This window comes from Hirundo rustica, chromosome 14 (assembly GCF_015227805.2).
Source record: "Hirundo rustica isolate bHirRus1 chromosome 14, bHirRus1.pri.v3, whole genome shotgun sequence".
NCBI lineage: Eukaryota > Metazoa > Chordata > Aves > Passeriformes > Hirundinidae > Hirundo > Hirundo rustica.
The window spans coordinates 6,881,030-6,904,184 of record NC_053463.1 but is presented as its reverse complement, the minus strand read 5'-3'; the positions used below and the strand labels follow the sequence as shown (position 1 = coordinate 6,904,184).

General features: G+C 39.9%; 1 protein-coding gene across 4 annotated transcripts in view; it reads right to left on the bottom strand.

The window, feature by feature from the left end:
- The window catches only part of RNF130 (ring finger protein 130), a 51,837-nt gene that overhangs the window by 13,709 nt on the left and 14,973 nt on the right, over window positions 1-23,155 (bottom strand). For all 4 annotated transcript variants that reach the window (XM_040078186.2, XM_040078187.2, XM_040078185.2 and 1 more), the window contains 5 exons: window positions 14,531-14,781; window positions 10,932-11,003; window positions 9,015-9,097; window positions 2,380-2,476; window positions 1,168-1,372 (listed from right to left, as the gene is read on the bottom strand). In XM_040078186.2, coding sequence (XP_039934120.1) covers window positions 1,168-1,372; window positions 2,380-2,476; window positions 9,015-9,097; window positions 10,932-11,003; window positions 14,531-14,781 — 708 coding nt within the window. The remainder of the gene's footprint in view (window positions 1-1,167; window positions 1,373-2,379; window positions 2,477-9,014; window positions 9,098-10,931; window positions 11,004-14,530; window positions 14,782-23,155) is intronic.

Sequence of the window (23,155 nt, the reverse complement as noted above, 5' to 3'; positions counted from 1 at the left end):
AGGGAAAACTACAGTTTTCCCACCCATGAGAAGGAAGCAGCACAGCAACAGATCTGTTGTTGTCCAACACGACTGAGTGCAAGGTGAGCCAGAGGTTGAACAATGGATGGCAAAACGACTTACGGGCTTTGTGGAGAATCCAGATTTTGTTTGTGGATTTTCCCACCTCAGATCAAGATATTTCTAGATATGGACTATGTTTTTCATGAGGTGAGTTTGTTTGGTTTTGGTTCTTTTTTTTTTTTTTTTTTAATGAGACATTTACTTTACTACAGCACCTAAAGAAACACTCTACTGGACTGCATTGGTTTCACTGCCTTTTATACATGTATCAGTACACATGTATCAGTGGCAACCAGTCACTAAGTTCAAAATCTAGATCACAGATGCACATAAACAAAATACAAGGAGAAAATGAGACTGTTGTACTGCACGGATTCTATTTTTGCATTCAGCCAGAAAAACAACCATTCATGCATCAAGTGCGACTGTACAGCATATGGAAAACAGATGCAATTCCACACATACTGTATTTATTATTGTGCTATTGTACATTAAAACCCTAGGTAAATTCCAGTAAGTGGAAATTTTCCACGCTGCTTTTATGGATAAGAGATTTCAAACAGTGCAGGAACAGTTTTCTGATGTTATAAAACACTTGGACAATGCTCAAACGTTGGTACATCAAACGCTTCTTTAATTCACAAATTTTGTAAGAAAAAAAAAACACCTGCTAAGTGACGTCAGAGTTCCAGTAGCAATGTTCTCAGGGGAAAAAATGACTGCAGAAATAACTATCCGTTAAAATATTTATATCTGTATAAATTATTGCATGTAAAGTATTCTGAAGGGATAAATAACAGTTTTGGCAATCTAGCCTCTTGTGCTGGTTACCAAATTCAGGAAGGTTATTTTGGTGCCATTTCAGTTCATCCTGGGCTCTTTGCATGCAGATCTAAATGGATATACCATTAATAATGGAAGTGTTGGCACTGTCATAGCTAGAGTTATTGGTTCCAATAAGGAGCCTCTCTGGCAGAGACACTGAGGTCACCTTTGTCCCTGCAGGGACATCCATCACCAGGGCCCTGCAGCACAGAGGGACACACACACACACAACACCCCACGGACGCCGCAGGACGCTGCCGGGAGCCAAAGGACACTTACTTGTCACTGCAATGTTGATCTCCCCTGACCTGGGTGTCAGCTCCCCGTCCTGTGGCAGCTGCGACATGCCCGAGGTGCGCAGGGGCTCCAGGCTGAGGGAGCTGTCGGTGCCGAAGTCGCCGAGTGCCGAGCGCCTGCTGGCCGGCTGCCCCCGCGTCAGCCGCTCCATGTCAAAGGCGACGTTATCCGTGCACGGCACGCTGGGCTGCGGGAGAACACAGCTCCACGTTACACCGGGGGGTGCTGCACACGCAGCGCCCGTACCTCCAACGAAACCACACACACACACACACACACACACTTTGTTCGGCTGCTGTGGCTGTCCTGAGGTCGCGCAGGAGAGGAACATGTGAATGAATAACTCCTGCCTCTTGAAGAGGAGAAGGAAGAAGCAGAAAAAAGGCTGAGATACAAGGAAGGGACTCAAGGACACTCGTATCGTAGCCTCTGCTTGTATGGTTTACCACAACCATGGCAAACTCTGAATTCTGTATCCTCTTCTAAAAACCCAGGGATGTTATTAACTGCAAAAACAGGTCATCCGCAAAATATCTGCTACTATTTCTTAAGAAATGTGCAAATTTGCAACTGACACAGTTAAAAATGGAGGCCCGATTACCCTCGCCGTCTTGATTCAAAAGCCACTTTAGACAGTCTCTCCATATATTTTCTTATCTTACTCTGAAAAGAGCATCACTCCCACGTTGTATTTTTTTCCTCATAAAGGAAAGATTAAAAAAATCTGCTTTGGGGTTTCACTGCTATCCCTTTGTGAAATGGTCAATGAAAGCAGTCCTGGGCATCCTGTAAGACACGAGCTGCTTGAGGAAAACTCACTGGCCTTGGCTAGGGCAGGCCTTTTAATATGCAAATTTAAGACTGCCTACAGGAAACCACAAGAACAAGAGCTGCAGAGAGTAAATTTAACAAGGAAGAGTTCAAAGGACTTGAGAAAAAGGAAGATTGCAGAGACTCTAGAATACTTCCAGTAGATAATTGTCATAATGCAAATATAACAATAAATTCTCAACTACCAACCAGGGAAAAAAGGAAAACCAACAAATCAGCACCAAAGAAATTTGTAAAATCCCCCAAATATTTTCTGAGTCAGGGTACTGGAACACACTTCCCCCTCTCCCCCCACTACAATTACTCTTCCTATTCTGGGTCTCAGATATGGGAGAAAGAAGAATTCACAACTGAGCAACTTACCACAATGCCCAGTGCCTTCAAAATGTTCAGTTTACACATTGGACATGTACAGTGCTCACTGAGCCATGGATCCACACAGAGTTTGTGGAACACGTGCCTAGAAGAAGAGAGAAGGCACATACATAGTTTACAAACAATTCTATTTTATACCATGAAAACTACTTAAACTTTTGGATAGCTGGGTTTTTTTTTAATTTTAAAATACATGCAATTCTTAGAATTACCAGTATTCTGTGCTAATTGCTGTAATTACAAAAAATAAATTAAAAAATATTGCTTGTTGTTGTCACCCTTTACTAACAGTTTAATTAGGAGGAAACACTTGAAGATTTTTGTTGCCCCCTCACCCCTCTCCTTGTGGATATGAGTAGCAGATGCAAGGTAGAAGAACCAAGGCAATGCCATTTCCATCATAATCTTGTCTACAGTCCTGTCTCAGTTGCAATACAGAATCTGACCATAAACTTGGTAGGAAGAGCACATATCTATCAGCTGTCAATCTGGTTTACCAGTCAGTGGAACCAACCCAAACACACTCCTGTTTGACTTTGAAAAGGCTTTTATAATTATCACATTGAGGTAAAAAGAAGGCTTTCCCTGCCATCAGTATTTCTTGATATCAAGAAGGAAAACAAGTCCATCATCATACAGGTGTCATAAAAATAAAAGGAGAGGCAAACTGGGCTTTCAGAGATGGAAAGGCAAATTGGGCTCCGACTTGCACAGCAGGGAACTCTGCAACAGGCAACAGTCTGAACTGCCTCCTACACTGCATTCAAAATCTTAGTCACATACATGAATATAAATGTAAGTGTTGGGATTGATATAAACCAGTGTAACAAGGAAAGACTACGCAGAGACCAAAACAAGGTATATAAATTAAAGGAAGTTAAGGAAATGCCTTCTTAGCTTTTCTAAGGCAAAGAACTTTTCAGAGCATATTCACGGCAGGAATGGGGATCACAAGACTGTCCACCCAATATAGCTTTAGTAAGTACTCATAATAACCCAGTCTGAGTAACTGCCTGTGATAATTCCTCTGATAAGAGCTGTGATCCTTCATTTCCAGTGGTGCTGACTGCAGAGCAAGGAGCCAGTAAGAGCAGGCACACCCAAACACGACAGACTGGTGATCATGACAAAGATCAGCAATTACAAGGGCTGCTTAGTCAGCAAAGAGCTGTGCTCTGGAGCCAGAAGGGAAAGGGGCAGGGGCAGAACAAGCAGGTCCTGCCATCAGTTTGAGGCATCGGCAGGGGCTGGAAGAGGTGGCCATGCGTGACCCCAAGGCAGCATAAAGCTGAGATATCTCTGTCCCCTCCTTGCTCGGGTTACATTTGTTCTCTGTGCCTCAGAAATCTCATCTTGGATTCTGGGAGTCCTCTGCTCCCTAGCCTTTGGGATTTTAAAACCAGAGACCAAATGAGACATCAGATAATTCTCTTTTAAATCTCTGGAAAGCAACGTGAAAGGCCTCCTGAAACTGTTAAACATGGCAAAAGACAGCATATAATTGGCTGATGGAGGGACTAAAGAATATCAACATAATGAAGTCTTAGGCAGCTACAGCTGTATGTCCTACCTGTAGTAACTAACGATGCAGAATTAGGGAGTAAAATAGTCAAAAGAATATGGGCAGGCAGCAAAATAATTCTGCTTATCTCTATCCCAGATAATGCAGGAATAGAAACTTAATCTCACTTGGCTGGCCTGTGTCCTCTAGCAAGATGGCAATCACAAAAAACAGGGTATGTACAGTGCCTTCTATTCAAACACCCAAAATAGACTCACTTCTATTATTTCTAAGTCATAATGCATTCCCTTTATTACTCACAAAACTACAGGAAACAATGTTTAGAAACTCTGGGTGATACATAATGGTTTGAAATATTTTGAAACATACAGAGATGCTATTTTTCTATGTTAGGCAAATTATGACTTCTATTTGCTTATGTTTTCTTTTAAGGCTCTGGAATCCATTTTTTTAAAGCAGAACAAACCTGAAAATCTAATATTTTGGGCAAGAGCAGACATCAAGACTCCACAGAAGTATGAAAACAGCTTTATTATATCATTATTGGCTCATCAGTGTTGTAGAAGCACTCAGCTCAAGTGAAGCAGGCGACTGATATAGATGCCAACAAGCATCCACTAAATATTAGGAGTTATTTTAAAAAGTCATTAGCACTTTGATATATTTATATACACAGTCCTATTGTTTTTGTGACCTCCCAATTCTTTGCTTTTAGTTCCTAAATCTTCAAGGATGTTTATTAATGTGTTTCAAAGAAGCGTGGCTCTCCAAAGGTTATTGATTTAGAAAGCATGGCTCTGCCTATTACTTACACAGCTTCTCCACCTCTTAAAAAGTTTGCCGATAGCACCATTGTGGCTCAGGCTCTGTCTGGATTTCTCTGTTTGCAAGAGTTAAAAAGCAGCCATACAGCAATGACAACAGCAAAGAAGAATTATTTTAAAACCTCACCCTGACAAAGTAAGCCCTTGCAATTTCTGCCCTCATAAACCTCCTCCATCTTCCTGTCATTGGTATTCCAAGACCATAAACGTGACGAGCTCCTAGCGAGTCGCTCTTGGTCACGACAGCCGATGCCGTTCCCTCTGGGGACTCAAGGTGTGACACAGCCTCTGCTGCTTGCCCAGCCTCGGGCTGGAGGAGGCAGGGCTGGCAGCAGGGCTGGCAGCTGGGCTGGCAGCACTGACGGAGTCTCCCATGCGGGCACAGCTCCAGGCAGGTGACCTGCAGGTATTTTTCCACTCTGTCAGCACACCCAATCCAGCTGCCCTCCAGCCCATAATAAACACTGTAACACCGACTCCTGTACAACAGGGCTTCTTTGCAGCATTTAGCAGGGGAGAAAGTGAGTTAGGAAATCTATTTTGGTGGCATAAGGCCTCCAAATTCACACATCACAAAAGGAGAAGGGTTGAATAATTTCTGAGCGCTGTTTCCCTAGAGCTCACCACCCTTCCCTGCTCTCAGGGCAGCATCCCACCAAAGGGACCTTTGCTGCTACAAAGCAGGATCTTTGGCTACTGCTGGAGGCAGCTGCTCTCCTGGCCCTGGGGTCTAAGGCACTGCAGGAAACAGAAAGGATGCCATCAACACTCTACGTTAATTTGGTCTTAAAAAGAGAACAGCAGCTAGTTGCAGCAGCGTAGAATCAAACATGAAAATCTGGTTTAGTTACTTTTGTCACTTTCCTCCTTGTTGCTCAGGACAGGAATTAAGACTTTGGCTCAAAAGCAATTTATTTTACACCATTCACATACATCTTTGTCTACCTAGTTAATTCCTTCCTTGGCCATCTTTATGCCCTTTCCAATGTCATTTTCTGTTCTTCTCTAACCTGTCACTTTGCTCTCACCTTCCCTTATCTCTCACTAATCGTTCACACTACCCACTCCTCACTTATCACCGAGTGCCTGCTCAGTCTCTAGATGCAACTGTGTGATGGTAGAATAAAATCATCTGAATAAGGAAAATTGTCCGTGAGGTTTGTCTTTTGCTAGGATCCCTCTGACATTTGTTTCCTCTACTTACTTTTCACCTACACAATGACATTCACAAAAGACATTCCTCAAGCTTGGAGGCCTAAAACAGATGGCTGCTTGTCCCTCTGTGCACTAAAGCTATAGGTATGTCCACAGGCTGCTGGTACTGAACATCTCTCTCTGAAGCACAAAATGAACTACTGCAAACAATGCAGTTGAATTTCTACCATCTTCACTTTAGCGTATTTTTAAATTGGCCACAATTTCCTGCACGCCACAAGGCTTTACATCACAAATGTGGTGTTGCGCTACAGAATTTTAGGTGCAACTTGCTCAGCTGCTGGCAGATTTTGCCTGCTGTGTGTCTGTCCAGACCAGATTCCTCTGCTGAAGCACAGTGTGACAGACCATACTTAACTGCAGAGAACAACTGTGCTACTAAAGGGAAAGGCTACTTTTAAATTGATGAAAGCAGCAACGATGTCACATGTCAGTGATTCCTACTGTCTAATGATTACAGCTTTCCCAACAAGCACAGTAAGAAGAGGTTCTGGCCTTTTATTTGCTTCCTCTTGGTCAAGTAATTTTCTCCATGGTTTTCTTGCACTTTATTCTCTCATCTGGCTTAGAAACTCTCTTGTAGGCTTTGTTTTATTGTCTGCGTGCTGGTCTGGTGGCTTTTTTTTTTTTTTTTTTAAATAGCATTGCGTGCTACACTTAAATGGAAGGCTGAAGTAGGAGGAAGTAGAAAGGAGTTAAACCTCCATAACAAGATTTGGGGAGAAGCATCTCAGGTAGTGAAGACTGAAAAATCTCACATGGAATCTGAAATTTATTGGGCCCATCTTTGAAGGTACTAGTTGGCTTTTCATCTACAAATATAAAAATGTCTTGTGGAAAGCATGCATCTCACTGTTTGTGTCTAGCCTAGATGGTTTTGCACTCAACTTAAAAGCTGGGCTGCAGCAAACGAAATGGGAGCTGTAAAAAAGTAGAAAGCGAACATAAAAGTCATCGTACAGCCTTCGGCAGGAATGTAATCTGAGCCTTTGCTGACCTTACATTCTTGTGAAAAACAGAACAGAAAATGATCTACACAAGAGCCTTGATCTCTCCTTTACATGGGAAACTGCACTGGGGCAGGCTGTGCTGAGGTGGCAGCCAGGTGCACCTGCATACAGCTCCCCAAACAGCTGTAATCACCCCTGACAGAGAGCTCAGAGCTCCCCGCCTGTAGGACTGTGGCTCAACAAAGGTGTCTGAAGAAAAAGGACTTTTTTTTTTTTTTTTAAATTAAAAAAAATAAATCAATGATGACCTTGTTTAAATGGTCTGTATTGTATCTGTGGATATCAGCAACATATCCAGTGCTCACACAGGGGCAGTTGTTTAACTAAGGAAGTCAGCTTTTAATCCCAACTCTGCCTTGTGCTCAGTGGGAACAGCTGTTTTCCTACCAGGGAAGACTCATTCTCTCTCCACTGGCAAGGACCTCCTCCTGCCCTTTGTTTAGTATCAAGAGAAAGGCACAGAGGAGTGGGACTTGTGACCTTTCATTCCACATCCTTGAACCTCACAGTAAAACTATACAAGAGAAGCTTTCTTAAGAAGCAGTTTATGAAACCATCATCTCAGTGGTCCAAAACTCGTGTGCAGTTTTCAGAAGTTCCTACTCTAACTTCTGAATAACCTTCTGCACAACATATCAGAAGAGCAGGGCTTAATTCACCTATACAAGCTTCACTTGAAATTGCAATAAATGACATAACTGAAATCTTTACACTTGGGAGTATATTTTTCAGGGCAAGATAACATCAACTTTGAGTAAAAATGACCAAATTGTTAGAATGAAACACACACACATCCACATGACCAAAAGCTCCCGAATTTTTACAGTCTAAGCTCTTCTATTCCTGAATATTTTAATGAGTCTCTAAATAATCCGTTGTAGGTATTTTAGCTAAAAAACACTGAGAATCTAAAACAGGTCATTGTTTCCTGCTGTCCAAGAGGTAAGGATCACAGAGAACAGTAAATAGAATTAGATTTTTGGCTTCAGAAGTATAATGCACACATATTTCGACCAGTAAGATATAAAATAATACTGTTTTCCTTTTATGATGATGGAAATACCCTGCACATTAGAAGATATTCAAGCTATTCAGACCAGCCTGCAGGAGGATTTAAAGACCAATAATGAGCTCTTATGTGCTGCTGCTGCCTGACTGAAGATTGACTCCAACATGACTTTGCTGCTTCCAGAGTATCATGCAGAACCATTCATGTACCAAGCACAAGCCAAGTTACTGGATCTTGCTGAATATATACGACCTAATTTACACATGGATTTTGTGCCTGGAGATGAGGAGAAACCACACATCAGAACACAAGGGAAAGATGTCCTTGGTAATGCTTAATGCTACCAAAATGTATGATTCATCAAAATCCACCACCAGGGTGGAAAAGTATTTAAAAGCATCTCTCAAAGAGAAAATGTCCCAGAACAACTCAAGGATGGAACTGGAATGGAAGCAAACTAAAAACCTGTAAATGTAAACACAATGCTATAAAAGAAGGAAGTTGTTACATTTTAAGCAGTAAGGCAGAATCACCAGCAAGTACAAATCTTCAGACACAAGCCAAGATCACACTGCACTGAAGAGACCAAAGACAGATGATAGCACAGTGGCTGACTAATATCAGGAGGTATGAAGGTTGCAAAGACTGCATTTCCCCTCCCTACAGTTTCAGAAAGCAGCAGCCAGTTGTTGCACATCTACAGTGCAGAATGCTGCAGTTGTACCTGGCTCACTAAAAAACTGAAGTTTTTTGAGTCTGCCCATCACTTGGTCCTTAAACCTGCACCCCTCCACCTCACTGCAATCTCAATAGCTCCATTGCCAGTATCTTTAATATAATTCTGTTTAATCTCCATTGTCCTAACAGTGCCAACACCCACCTTCACACCTTCTGGCACCATAGTCTAAAGCAGAGTGGCTGTTATTAGGACTGGAAACATCCAACAAATGCATTTGTGAATTACAATGCACTTATTATATGAAATGAAGCAACAGAGCACCAAAAGAGAACAGTTTCCAAACAAAGCAACTTTATTATCTTACTTGCATGGCAAAATGCGAACAACATCATTCTGCTTGTAACTCTCAATGCAGACAGCACAATGATCAAAGTCTGGGTCTGTTTCCTAAAATGAATAGAATGAGAATTCAAGTCAAGAGTTGAGGCTATGACAAATGTCAAAGTAGTTGTGACTAGTATATGAACTGCACTGTGCCAAGTGGCTGTTACTAAGCTATAAACCCAATGACTGGATTATTATAATACAACATGAATTAAGCAAGAAAAGCATCCCATACATACAAAATTCCTCTTTCTTGGAGCTGGTAAATCATCATTAGATACATAAACTAAGGCCCAAGATGATTCTAATGTTCAGTGAAATCATTATAAAATATAGTGGAGATTTTCCCAGATTTCCTTTTCTCTACTTCCAGCTTAGAGCTAACATTTCTATTTTATTCAGGGTTGGTGGATTTTTTTTTTGTTTGTTTGTTTTGACAGAGTAAGAATTCTGGGGCTCATTTTTACAGTGAGAATGAGCACATTTTACTTAGTGCAGGGCAGTCCAATATTTGTATCTGCTGCTTATTTACAGAATTATCATCATTCTTACTGAGACATGAATATGAGGATCACTGACTGACCAGCTCCTCTCTCTCCTGTTTTCCCAAAGTTACCATTTTTTAAAACTATATTTTAAAATACATTTTAAAATTCCAAATTAAAAAGGAGGGGACTTATTTTGTATATAGACATGGCATCAACTATACATATTCAAAATGTTTTGGGCCTATGACACAAAACAGACGGTGCCTTCTTTTAGCTCAACTTCATTCTTCTTTTTGATGCCAACCAACTACAAGTCAGACAGCAAGACAGGGACCAGAGCAAGGCCACAGCCCCTCCTGGCCAGCACCAGGCAGGGCTGCACACAGAGAATGCTGATGGCTCCTCTGAAGAAGAAAAGGTTTTTTCTCACTCTGTTCACCTGCACCTCACGCTGTCTGTACTGCAACCTGCATAGCACCTGCCAGTTCTGAATTTATGCTGTCAAGACAACAGCATTGTGTTACACGGAAAGGTTCCTCTAATTTGTATGTTCCCCACTTCCAGAAAAGATTTAGCGCAGTGAGCTGTTTTGAAATACAACTACATAGGGAGGGAAGAAGAACAGAAAGACATTTTCTCTGCGTTCTCTCTGGAAGCAAAATTTCTTATCACTTCCTAATCTCCCACTGCTGAGAGTGTTGGAAAGAAAGAAAAAAAAAATCACAATAAAAAGGCCCTAAGAAATAGTATTTTAAAAATCAAATCATAGCAAGAATTCCCCTGCTTTTTGAAAATTGAAGCTAAAAAATTAAGCAAGATTAAATGACTACTTTTTCCTTTCAGAATCAAAAATAAAGCAATCCTGCTCACAAAAGTGGAAAAAGCTTAGGACACAACACCATATATTTTAGTCTGTATACTAGCAAGAAATATTTTTGGAGTAACTTTGACTGAAATACCTCTTTATGCTCCTCTTTAACTTACTGAATAGTCATGTTTTACTTCAGAGATTATCTTCAATTACCTGTCTTTTAAATTTATTTTTCCTTTACAGAACTTATATAGGATAAGGCTCTAAGCCTTAGAATTCAACATAAACAATGCCAGCCCTATGTAGTCATGCCAGAACACCCTCCCAGTCAGCCAGCACAAAAAAACACCCTCAGTCACAGTTGCCAGATGGAGTGCAAATAGTATTTAAGCACGAAAAACTTATTTGAAATATACAAAATTACAGCACAAATCAAAACTAATAGTTACACAAAATATTGTGCCACAGGACAAAGTAAGCCTCCAACAAGGAAGGCAAAGTCATAAATCAGGAACAGAAAGAAAAAACTGAGATTGTTTCCCAGAAAAAAATTAAACATGATGCTCAAGTTTATCATGTTGAAATCTGATTATTATACCTTATCACCCTTCTTTACTGTCCTGGTTGTCAATTTACCAATGGCTTTCTTGGCAGCATCTCCAAGACGACGCTAATAAAGTGACAAAGAAGAGAACACAAATTAACCCTGATAAACAAGCTTCATTAGTGTCCTTTATAATGACTTATTTGGACTCAATAATACCATTGCAATACACACTATGGCAGCAGGCCAACACATAAGACAAAATGCAAACACAGCAAGGCACGGAGATTTGTCGAGAAGGAAAAACAGCCAACAGCTGAATCCTCAAATGCTCTCCACAAGCGTGGGCATAAAACTCATGGACTGTATACAAGTCCACAGAAGTGGATCAACATTGATGTGGAAGAGTAATCAAATCCAAGCTGCAGGACAAAAGCTGAAGCAATGTCCCCTCCCAATGATTTCCATTATATTCTGTTTGTACTGTTTTTTATTCAGTGTGCTGTAATATACTGCTAGTTCTCTTAAGCCTGAATTATTTTTATATTTTCCTTCTGAGCAGGCTGATCTTATTCTGAGATGCAAAAGATCCTCCCAGTGTAACCTAGTTTCTCTCTTGCTATTACCCAAAACCACCAGGATCTCATAAAAGAAAAAAATGATGGGTCACGAAATCTAAACGAGCCAATATAGACTTAAATAAAGCTGAAATTAATACTGATTTGAGGATAACCTCAATCTGAATGCAGAGGCTGAATTATTTTTTTGCTGTTTATGCTGTTTTATCACCACCACAGCTGGATGGAAGGAGCCTTTTCTGACATTCAAGTTGTGATTTCTATGGAAATGCCCAGTTCCCAGCCAACAAAGAACAGCTGTTTGTCATTGTTTTCCCACTGGGATCCCAGAGATGGGCACTGAATGAAACAAAGATCCCGTTGTCTTCATTCAGGGACATGAGACATCAGACTTTGTTCACAACTGACTTAAAAATCAGAAGTTATGTATTCCCTTTTCCCCCTCCAACCTGTACTAAGTACTCTGCCTTTGAAAGGGATGGGCTGCTTCTCAGAATGCAGCTCTCAAAACCTCTCCTGCAGCCTGCAATAAATGTGTGGGGTTTTGTGCCCACCTTTTATAAAACTGAAACCCAAATTCTTCATAAGGTGTATCCCTCCCCCCGTATCATACATTTCCCCGCATGCAAACTGCAATGAAAATTGCTTTTATTTGAGAAACACAATGACCTCAGAAACCTGTATCACAACTGACTGTACCACTTATTCTAGAATTATGTAAGCACTTTTCTTCCTTGTGGTTTTCACAGAACAGCAGCTCTTATTTTATATTTTTTAGTGCAAGGATTTGAAAAAAAATCAGATACACAGTCACAGCTACTGAAGTACATCCATGTAGGGAAGCACAGCATCAGAAGCATAGCTGGGATGGGAAATTATATGCCTCCTAAAGTCAGAAATCTCACCCTAACTTCAATATGCGAGAATTTAGCCAATTTAAGCAGATCTAAATTACTTGTCCTTCCAAGTAGTATTACTTGGAACAAGCATATTGGCCTGAGTATTTAATGACAAGAACACACTGGGCACGCTGGAGTAGATAACCATTGCATAACCAAAAGCGTGATAGTAAGAGAGGAACGAGGCTGAAATGGAATTTAATTTAAATGCTCAGCTCTACCAGCTAACCAAATGTGGGTAGTATCTATATTTAGTTCTACTGCATGTGATTGTGTATGCACTACAAGAAATTCTAAAGATTATTTTCCCATTGAATGCATAAAATTTCAGCAGAACTCTTCCAACATATTGAAGTTCTTTTACGTAAATAAATTTGCTAAATAATAACTTCCATCTCTTCCTTTTAGAGAGGTCAGTCTCTTCCATTTTCTAATTTTAACAAATACTCTTTCATGCTAACACTGGAAGTGCTCACGATTTGCTATTTCACTAAGTTAGGGCACAGACACACAGCATATGTTTGCCTTTAAAACCCACAATTGTCTGGATGGAAAAGGTCACTTCCACATGCAAAAGAGTTTCACACCTCCAGCAGAAGCACACAAGAATAAGGTGAAATACCAATATCTACTTGTGTTATCTACAAAAGGCAGCAAGTTTTTGATGGCTTTGATTTAAAAAACAGAAAAACTTGAGCCTTTGACATAACCTAAAAACAAGATCATAGCCTAAACCAAGTTATTTAATCACTAACAGTACAGCCTTTGTAAAAGCTCTCAAAGCTCTTTAAAAATAAGCGGTAGCTGTCGCCACTTTCTTATTAAAGTTTAATAAACTCAGCTTTTTAAACCACATAAAATTTTCATCAAGTTTCTCCTGACCTTTGTAAAAATCTAAAGGAAGAAATAAGGTCATAAGAGCCCTTTCCCAATGGAGGAGCTGTTTTGAAACGTGGACATTTGGAAGAAGCCTAGAGCCATGTAGGGGATGGAGACGGCACAATTTAGTATTCCACAGACATTCATTAAGTTAGTGTTATATTTAAACTTTCACTGTCCCAAGGGACCACACTAAGTACTGGCTACAGTGTGGTCATTTAAGAATGAAATCCTTAGGAAAATCTACAGGATGCCCATGGGACTTGCAGCACCAGACACTATTTATAGTAACTGAAAAGGAAATCCTGTGCCACAGCCGAGGCTTTATAAGATTGAATTTATTTTAGGTCTGACAGAACACCGAAGAACTGGCCCACAGGCAGATGCTGTGTATCAGCTGTAGTTTGGGGGACAGGGAGGACAGTGACTAAAGGTCAAGGGGTTTCTAAGTTAGCCCTGACAGAGAGAGAGGGCAAAGAGGGCACTGTGGATTTCCTGAGGTTTACTGACCCTTCCCAATAAAAGCCAAGGCACACTATGGAGGGTCATTAAGTCCACACTAGTAAAATATTTACTTCAAAAGTTTATCTGTGTTTGAGTTGACAACTTGATTTAGTCTAGATCTCAGAGTATGGCTATACATAACTCAGTTCTTAAACAAATTAAGAGTTGAAAAAGAATCTAAGAAAGGCATATGGGACAAAATTTTGCTTAAAATATATGACCAGGAGAATTAGGTACTCCTTACCAAGGGTGATCTTAAATAAAGTTGAAAGTTAATGCAGACCACTAAGCAGCTCTACACCTTAGTTTTCTTACCCTAACATTCATAACAGATTATGGTTTGGGAATACTTTCATACAATTTCTGAATTACCTGAACTATTACAGAACATATCCTTAAGAGCATGGAGAAAACTCATAACATTTGCTCAGTGCTCTCCTACACTACACAAGCTGATTCACAATTTAACTTTCCTCCTCATTCCCAACATACATCCAGTACGTATTACTCAGCCAACACAGAATCCATCTCACTTTTGGACTTACACAAACCAAAACTCAAGTATTTTGCTTCAGTTCTATTCTCTGCTGTCATGTAAAAGCATCTATAGCAGTGTGCTGCTCAGGATGAAAACACTTTGCTATATAAAAATCCTTGTCTGGCAACATGCTTTGCCTTGGAACAAAGAGGTTCTGAACACCAGTTTGGTGGGCATTCCTTATCTGCTCCCTATTCATTATTGTATACAGAAATATTATCTCCATAACTTAAGAGAAAAGAAGAGACCCCTTACCTGATTTCTGTCACGTGCACTTGTGTACCTGATCTTCTGGATGAAGTAAAATATTAACCATGCTGAAGAAATGATCATCAAAACAATGAATGATATTGACACAAAGACTAAAGAGCCTCGACTGAAGTTCTTCGGAGGAACACGGGACCCCACTGCTATGGCCATCAGGACAGAAATATTCTTTTCCAAGTAATTCAGGATCTCCTTAACCTTCGATTCTGTAATCATGACAGCAACAATGTCTCCAGTTCCTATAAAACGGGGAAAAAAGTTTAATTTCTATTTAAAATTAACATGGCATGCTGCTCACATTTTCCAAATGCAAAGTCATTTGACAGCTCAAGAGGTTTTAATCTAAGCCATCTATGGCACATGGAACTGGGCACTCTACTCATGCCTCGTCCTTCAAACCCAGATTTTCAAATTAGGACATTATCATGCAAACTCTCTGCAGCTCCACACATAGTAACAGATCTCTACTGCTGGTTACACAGTACTTCCCACATTGTAATTACTGTGTACAGTCTGAACCAGCTTTCAAAAGTACATTTGTTCCATATCTGAAGCCATGAATATCTAAACAGGCAACTCTCAGAAAAACATTCAGGAGGTGAGTGAGAATATGAGACTATTGCTCGAGCACCCTTAGTATAGGCAGTGAGTGCTGTGGATGTTGCTGGGGCAAGTTATGCAAGTTCCCCTGTGTGGTTATGTGGCTGCAAAGTACACGAGAATTGAAAAACCTTGGCAGAAGTTTGACTGCTGATTTTATCACCCATACAAAGACACGCTTGATAGGATCGCAAAGAGGCTGTCAGCTTCATCAGTTCCATTTTCAATGTGTAGCCCATCTGTTTTCATAGTGTCTTGCCTCTAGACTGCTTCCTGTCCCAAAGGGAAAATTATTGGTACAAAGATAATAGGAAAACCATAAGCCCTGCTGAAAAAGAACAAAATCACCTATAGAGAAGAGAGAGCGCCTACGTTTTCAAGCAAAGACCCCATTAAAAAAAAGAGGACCTTGAACACAGGGTAATTCTAAGTTCAAAGAAAGAAAACTTTTAAAAAAAAAAAAAAACAGCCAGAAAGAAAAAAAACTTAGGAAGTTTCATTCTTATTCATCCAGACTTTTTAGCTTCCTATACTAGAACCCTTTCAAGACCTATTTTCAAAATGCTTGCAAAATCTGTTCATCTGCTTGCTCCATCTGCTTGCTCCAATTCACATTCCCTCAGAGAGGAACAGTATAAGGCAAACGACTTCAGCACCAAGATTCTGGATTTAGAGTGGATTTAAGCTACAGAGAATCTAGTGTGACAGTAGAGAACATGAGGTCCTGTTTAAACAAAAGGCATTTGCTCAAAGTCTTTTAATCAAAACCTAATTTTTAAGAATCTACTGCACCCACAAAATGTTTAAGAGCCAAAAGAACAGCATCTTTGAAACCCTGGGCACAATAACTTGGGGTGACAGCTACAAAATTTCCCAAAATGGGGACTTTTTAATAGAGTTGTTCAACAGCCTTAAATGTTCTCTTTATACTCTTAGAATCCACAATGCTAAATAGTAACATTTGCAGTCACTATCATCAGTTTTCCTATTAAGTTCGCTAATGTTGGTGATGTGGATTGTGCTGACAGAACTACTCAAAAGAATCAAAACTGATAATCTCAGAAATTAAAATTTGCACAATAATTGAAACACAGCCCTCAAATTGCTTTCTTCTAGAAACTTAACTTTATTTAAAATTGAAATGGCAAAGTCATGCAGGTCTTGTCCTGCTAACACAGGGCTGAATAGGAAAAGAAAGTTCAGTGTTTACTTCTGAATATGTTTGAAAGATTGACACAGTAATTTAAAAGCTCTGAATAGCAATGAAAACTCAACATAACTTATTTAATCTCTAGTATAGCACAGACACAAACAAGATCAACTTTAATCCAGCTCTCAAGAGACACTTGAGTACCAAGTTTGGTTTCACGCAAAAATAAGCAAGATATTTAATAGACAGCAAATCTCAATCACTAGCTTTATTTTCATAGAAATCTTCCCAGATTCCTATTTGTCCAGTTGGGAAGATAGTTCCTGCCCAGACTTGCAGCACGTTTTTACAGCACAAGAGACACCCGTCCTGCAAGTCCTGTATGCAGCTGCAGCTCATGTTCCTCAACCCCAAATCCCTGCACCTCCGATAGTGCAAGATGAATCAAGAGCAGATAATTTATACTGCTTGATATTTTCCCCAGACTTCACTTCTGCTCTTCATATCTAGTTCAGGCAGAGAAGGAAGGCAGGGAAGGCTACAGGAAGACTCTATTCTCCAGAGCACATATTCTGCTAAGCTTCCCCACTAGGAATTTATTTGCACTGAGAAATTATGTTAGTATCAAACTATCAAGCTAAAGCACTCAGTGTAATATTCTAACATGATTTATAGCTATCTGCAAAGCAAAGATGACAAAGATCTTCTGATACTAGTCCAGTTCTATCTGAATCCAAAGCTGAAGCCTCTACCTATTCCCTGCTGGCCAGGGAATGTGACAAAGCTGACAATCTGTCATGTGTTTTATATAAAGCCCAGCACAATGGGAACCTCTGGCATCACTGCAAAGTGATTTGCATTCCAAATGACTCAACTGGGAAGAGCCAAAGTGCTACTGCTGCTTCTGACCCTGCCAGAGCCAAGGAGAACTGCAGAAAAGAAAAATAAATTGTGTCTGTTTAACACACTCAAGCTCAGTGGAAACTGGGACTTGGTTCATCCGTATTTTTGTCAGGGGCATCACCCTAAATAATTTTAGCAAGAACTCCCTGTTTGAGAACAATTGGGGGCAGGAGGAGACAGTGAGTCATTTATTTTAAGCACCTTGAAGCCTCATATTTCTGAAACTTTAGCAGAAAAAAAAATCCTCAGGTGAAGACAGCAAGACTGAAAGTGTTTGTGAAACTCAGAATACGGTCTTACTCCATAATCTTGCAAAAAGGAATATTGTCCTCAGCCAAGAACACAGTGTCCAAAGAAAAGAATCTGGTTGCTTACACATGGAACCACAGATGACAAGCTAGGACAGACGGTAGGCATAAGATAAATATTGATGCCTGTAAACATAAATCATTTAATTGCTATCATCCAAGCCCAGGCAGCTCTTCCTAGCTTGCAATTTTACCATGCACGTGTTTAATCAGGATACTTATACAACTCTGTGTATGAAAAGGGATGAAGTTGTGACTAATCATTATATCTGTGTAATGTTACATTTTGAAAGCAGAATAACTTAAAAGCTGAGAAGACAGTAAAAACAACATTATGGGAAAAACAGCAACATCCAGAAGTTTCCTGTAGAGCTTGTAAGAAAACTGCTTTGCTCTCTCACTGACCTATTCACATAATACTTGTGGTGCTTTTGTTGTGTTGGGATTTTTTTTTTTTTTTTAGGTTTTGTTGTTGTTGTTGATTCTTGACTACCAAATGTTCATCTGAAGCTCAGAATACAGATAACTATGTCCAGGATGCCAGGCTGAAGCTGAAGACAGGCAAGGTTCAAAGAGCAGACTTCAGACACCTTCAATCCAGCTAGCATCCACTGGAGGTTGCAGGGAATGGCAGCCTGGCAAAATGCAACTTCTTGCAGAAGGGGAGAGCAAAACCTTAGATCCCACCTCGAGTGTGGAAAGTGTCAGACCACCTGCAAGAGGCACTGAACTACTGTGATTTCATGCAACAAGGTTTGTAGAGAACGGAAAAAGAGCCAGATACTCATAACAAAGGTCAGTGATTTGCTAATGGCTGATATTTTAAACTAAAGTCCTTGCAATAAGTCTTTGATAGTGGCTGCTGATGCTGCAGACACAGCATGAAGCACACAGACTGCACTCATCTCATGCTTGTGAAAGAATGCTGTCTTCTCTTTAAATAGCAGAGAAAATTTAACTGCAACTGAGTTCTTTATCACTTCTTTCTGAAAAACCTAAATGCAGCACAATTACCTGAATAATTCTGCTGGGGAAAATTTCAGAGTACTTCCTTAGAAAACACAAATTCCCCATTTCCTGATAAAGGTAAAGATTGGTCCAGGCAGTCACTTGAAAGCTGGATTCAGACAGTAAAACACCACTGCCTTTCTGAGTGCAGCAATAGGATCATCATCATGATGGTGTAATTGGAAATAAAACTGCCCATTCTCAAAAACCAGACTTCCCTATTCTTCTACTGAAATCCTGTAGCTGTGTGCTAAGCATTTCTGAATGCATTATATCAGAAAAAAAAAAGACAGCAACACCTACTATTCAGTAGCCAGGAAAGGGATCAGTCCTTTTACAGTGAGCGACAGATTTCTTGGAATAACATCAACTAACAGCGAAACCACTCCAACAGAATTTGGGAGCCCAGAAAATGACAAAGAAAGCAGGAAAGCACAAATGAAAGCTATGGCTGTATATGAAATTTTGAGAGACTGATTGTGAGTTCTGTGAAAACCCCAGAAGACATCTGAGCTGCATGAGAGCAGAGGTGGAAGCAAGGATTACCTCTACAAAGAAGGGATTCAGCCACGGAGGATATAATCCACAGAACCCGTGAGGTAAAGGATAAGCAAAAGGCATACTGAACTGTATGCAAAGCTGTGCTGCTAGAAAAAATAGGCCTGGGGAGAACTGTTTTTAAATAAAAATTCCATGGCACAACAGTGGGAAAACCCACACATTTATCAGGCACCTTAACATTTTAGTCTGATGCAAAATGAAGAAATCCGTTGTGAAGAATAACTCTTACATTCTAAGCAGGTTTATGGGAAAGCAGACACCAAGAGGACGAGCCTTGGCATATCTTCAGAGTCATTAAAACCGGTCTAGCTGCACATATTTTTATTTTGATCTAATCAGAAAGTAAACAAGAGCACATCCAAGCTGTCAACACATGAGCAATCTCAAGAGTAGAATATGTTGTTTGAGATGTCCCAAATCAAATACTTCTGAAAACAGAAAAGGACCATAATATTTGACAGTTATTGCATTCTAAACAAGACAAGAATTTAATGCCAAAATATATACATTAATTTTAAAAAGAGACTGGTAGCATTTTAAAACATTTGTCTTCCTGTTGCCTTAATAACATTGAAAATGTTGAATTCTTGCCTGTCTGTAAACATTTAGTTTAGGATGCCTATTTTATGTAGTGACGGACGCCAGAATAGATTTTACAAAATTACCACAAGAAAAATCATAAAGGGCAGGAGTATATGAAATGATTACCCAAAAGTCAGGCTTTCACAGGGTGCCTCAGTTAAATACAACCAGTGGAACAACTTTCTATCCCAAAACACTGAGCAGGTATTTTCAGAAATCACAAGTCTCTTTGCTGCAGAAACCTATGCAAAACAACCTAAATAAAAAAGCTTCTGAAATTAAAACTTGAATTCTCTCTGCTCAAGAGGACAAAGAAGTTGTTTCAAGTTCAGTGAGGAAAAAGGCTTCTATGAAATACTGTCAATGTGAGCCTAAAGAACACTCAAAACTCTTCTTTGCAGCAAAAAGAACTTCAGAATTTCACTCTGTCAGGTAAAGAGAGGGTCCTGCTCTGTGCCCTCTAAACATGATTACAAACACTTTAGTGTTCTGCAACATGCCAGGCATTGCTGTACTGCAGGCATGATGGATGATCACAAAGTCCTGCTCCTTAAAGAAAAGCAGGCATTGATTGAGGCAGACGATTAGAAAACCAGAAACAGCAAGAGCAACTTTTCAAAGATGAGTTGATACAAATTCAAATCAAATATTAAAGCTTAATCAGATTCTTGTTGTGCTAGCCTGTAGCACATTAAGTTCATTAGTGATAAATAATAAACCTCTAAGCCCATCCTCCTTTGTTAGACAAGAAACAATGCCTCAGTATGATGTCCTTGCTGTGTTTTTCATCAGCTTTATAATCTACTCTGACCAAGAGTTCCTAAAAGGAGAGCCAAATAGCAAAATCAGTTGAGAAAACAGTTGGGCTGTATTTAGATGACAGCTACTGACACATTATTTCATAACTCAATTGCACTATTCTGACACTCAGGGAAATGTCTCCTAAGGAGAAATTTGCAAACAATCAAAACAGGTAGTCACAGCCACATCCTAATTCATTCACAAGTCCAAGCCCTGCTGATACACGTGAGCTGGAGAGCTACGCCCCTGGATTTCCTCAAGCTTGTCAAGGTCAAGCTGTCTCTCTGCAACACCCAACGCACTCCAGAAAACCAACACTCACAGCCTCTCAAAGATACAATATCGGTATCTACAAAAGAGGTTTGGCTTTGGCTTCTCTCCAGATCATTTCCTCTTCACCCACCTCACCCCAGGAGCTCCTCTCTATCTTCCAGCCCAAGTCATATAACACTAAGCACTGCTAGAAAAATTAAGATCCTCTATTAAGCTACAAGATGCACGCACCTCTTTATTGTTAGAGTCCCTCAAGTTGCAGAATCTCTGCTCAGCCTTTAAACATGCTGCTTCAACGCTTCTGATGGGCAGCAGGAGGACAGACCCACAGCTGGGCCAAGAAGGGGAGAGACTTTACAAATCCCTGGAATTTGAACTGCAGCAGAGTTCCCCTAGAATAGTAGGGACACTGGGTTTGAGGTTTCTTGTGCTCGCCTCCTTTGAATCACCTTGATAATTCCACTTATATCACATATTCCCTTTCTGTGGAAGGATTTTTATCTTCTGGGAATTACATTTATATATATATATATATATATATTTGTGCATGTGACCTTTTGGGTTTTCTTTACACTAGGAAAAACCAAGCCTAGTCACAGGAAAAGCAGACAGATGTTGCAATGACTTTACAGACATTTCAGACTCTTTTCTCTCTTAGCAATGCTCCTTTGCATCTGCTTGCACTAGAGTTTTATCTTTTTTAAAGGAAACGGACATTCCTCCCCTAAATGCCGGATGAATAAAAAAAGCTTGGCACAAAGAAATGTATCACTTGATCATCCCCTTTCCACAATCTGTGCACACAGATTTTTTTTTTTCTTTTACTCACATTTTTACATGGCATTTAACCATGTCTATGGCATGTAAACTGATTTGCAGTCTCTTATAAGGAATAAATACTCGTATTGTTAAGCTATTAGTATGCTAACAAAGTAGACTGAATTTTATACTCAAACCTTGAACAAATGCAAATTAATAAAAAGCTGAAGGATCACTAAGTTTTGACTAGGGAAATGGTGTAACACATTTCTGAAATATCTGTGTCTGCCTATCTTCAGAAGATATTTTTGTTAACTTGAAAACGACTTTCCTTCACTTTCTATACTTCTGAACAATGTCCAAAACCTGTGTCAGTGTTATATTCTTAACTCATCAATAATATTAATGCAGTGTAGACCTCACTGATCCATTCATCAGCGTAAGACGCACTTGGATTTTGATGATTGTCTCTTGCATTCTGTAGTGTGACCAGGTGCTAGCAGGTGGCTTACACTGTGCTATTTCTGAATAGCAGTTTGTATTGCCACTAATGGACGGGGCAGCTACAAATCCCAGGGATTTCAAAAAAGGGCAATTTGTCATGCTCGTGTATTTTCTTCTATAGATTTCTGTACAGATCTATCCATCTGGACATGGACAGTCCTTCCAAACAAATTCAGCAATGCACTAAAGAGAAATGGCAAGACAGCCTTACCCAAGGACACTACAAAATACTTTGAGGGATTTATAAATAGTATATTCATAGATTAATATCATAAATTTGGTTCTACTGAGTCCACAGATATGGGGAATTACTCTGCTGCTGGAGCTCAGACTTTGGATAAGAAAAAGAATGTAATTACTTACAGTCACTAACAGTCCCGTGGGCCTTTTCACAGCCACAGAACTAATTACCCTTTCAGCTGGCTGAGTTAAAATGAGCCTGACTGCTGTTATTTCAGTTGTGGATGAGGCATGTATGACACAGAAACACTGGTAAGGAGTTCTGCAAGGCACCAAGGCTATGATGGCTCCGTAAAGGGGTTTCCCTGGATTGCCTTGAAGAGACAAGTGCTTCCTTATGGTCCAGAATCAGCACGTCAAACACTCCTCTCCAGGTCTCTAAGTGTCAGATACCTCCATCTACTGTGAAGCAGATATTCCTGAATCATACACACCTCCCTATAGAGGGAAACAAGATCAACAATAAAGCTGTTGACACTTGTCCTCCATATTTTCAATTAGCAAACATAAAAAAAAAAAAGATCAAATATATGTAAACTATGCTTAGAATATTAATTACTTTGTCTTTTATAAAGCTTCATCTTTAATGACTCAGCTCTTTTCACTAATATTCTAAGATAAATTAATAACAATACATTTTAATACCAATATTGTAATATACAATAAAATTAGTTTAGACCTGTGGATTAAAAGTAGGTCTCAGTAATCCAGGGCAAGTTTTGCAGCGGATTTGGCGTAGAGCTAAAATATTCGTCGGCACACATTTGTGCAAGATAATCTGCAGTGCACCCCGCCAGAGCTTTCACGCATCAGTTCAGCTGAGAGTTACATAAAGAGACATTTGTGAGAAAAAGGCAAGCAGCAGAGTTATGAGATGAGCTGCTCAGGGACCAGTGCCACAACAGAGGACAGTGGCGCCTGGAT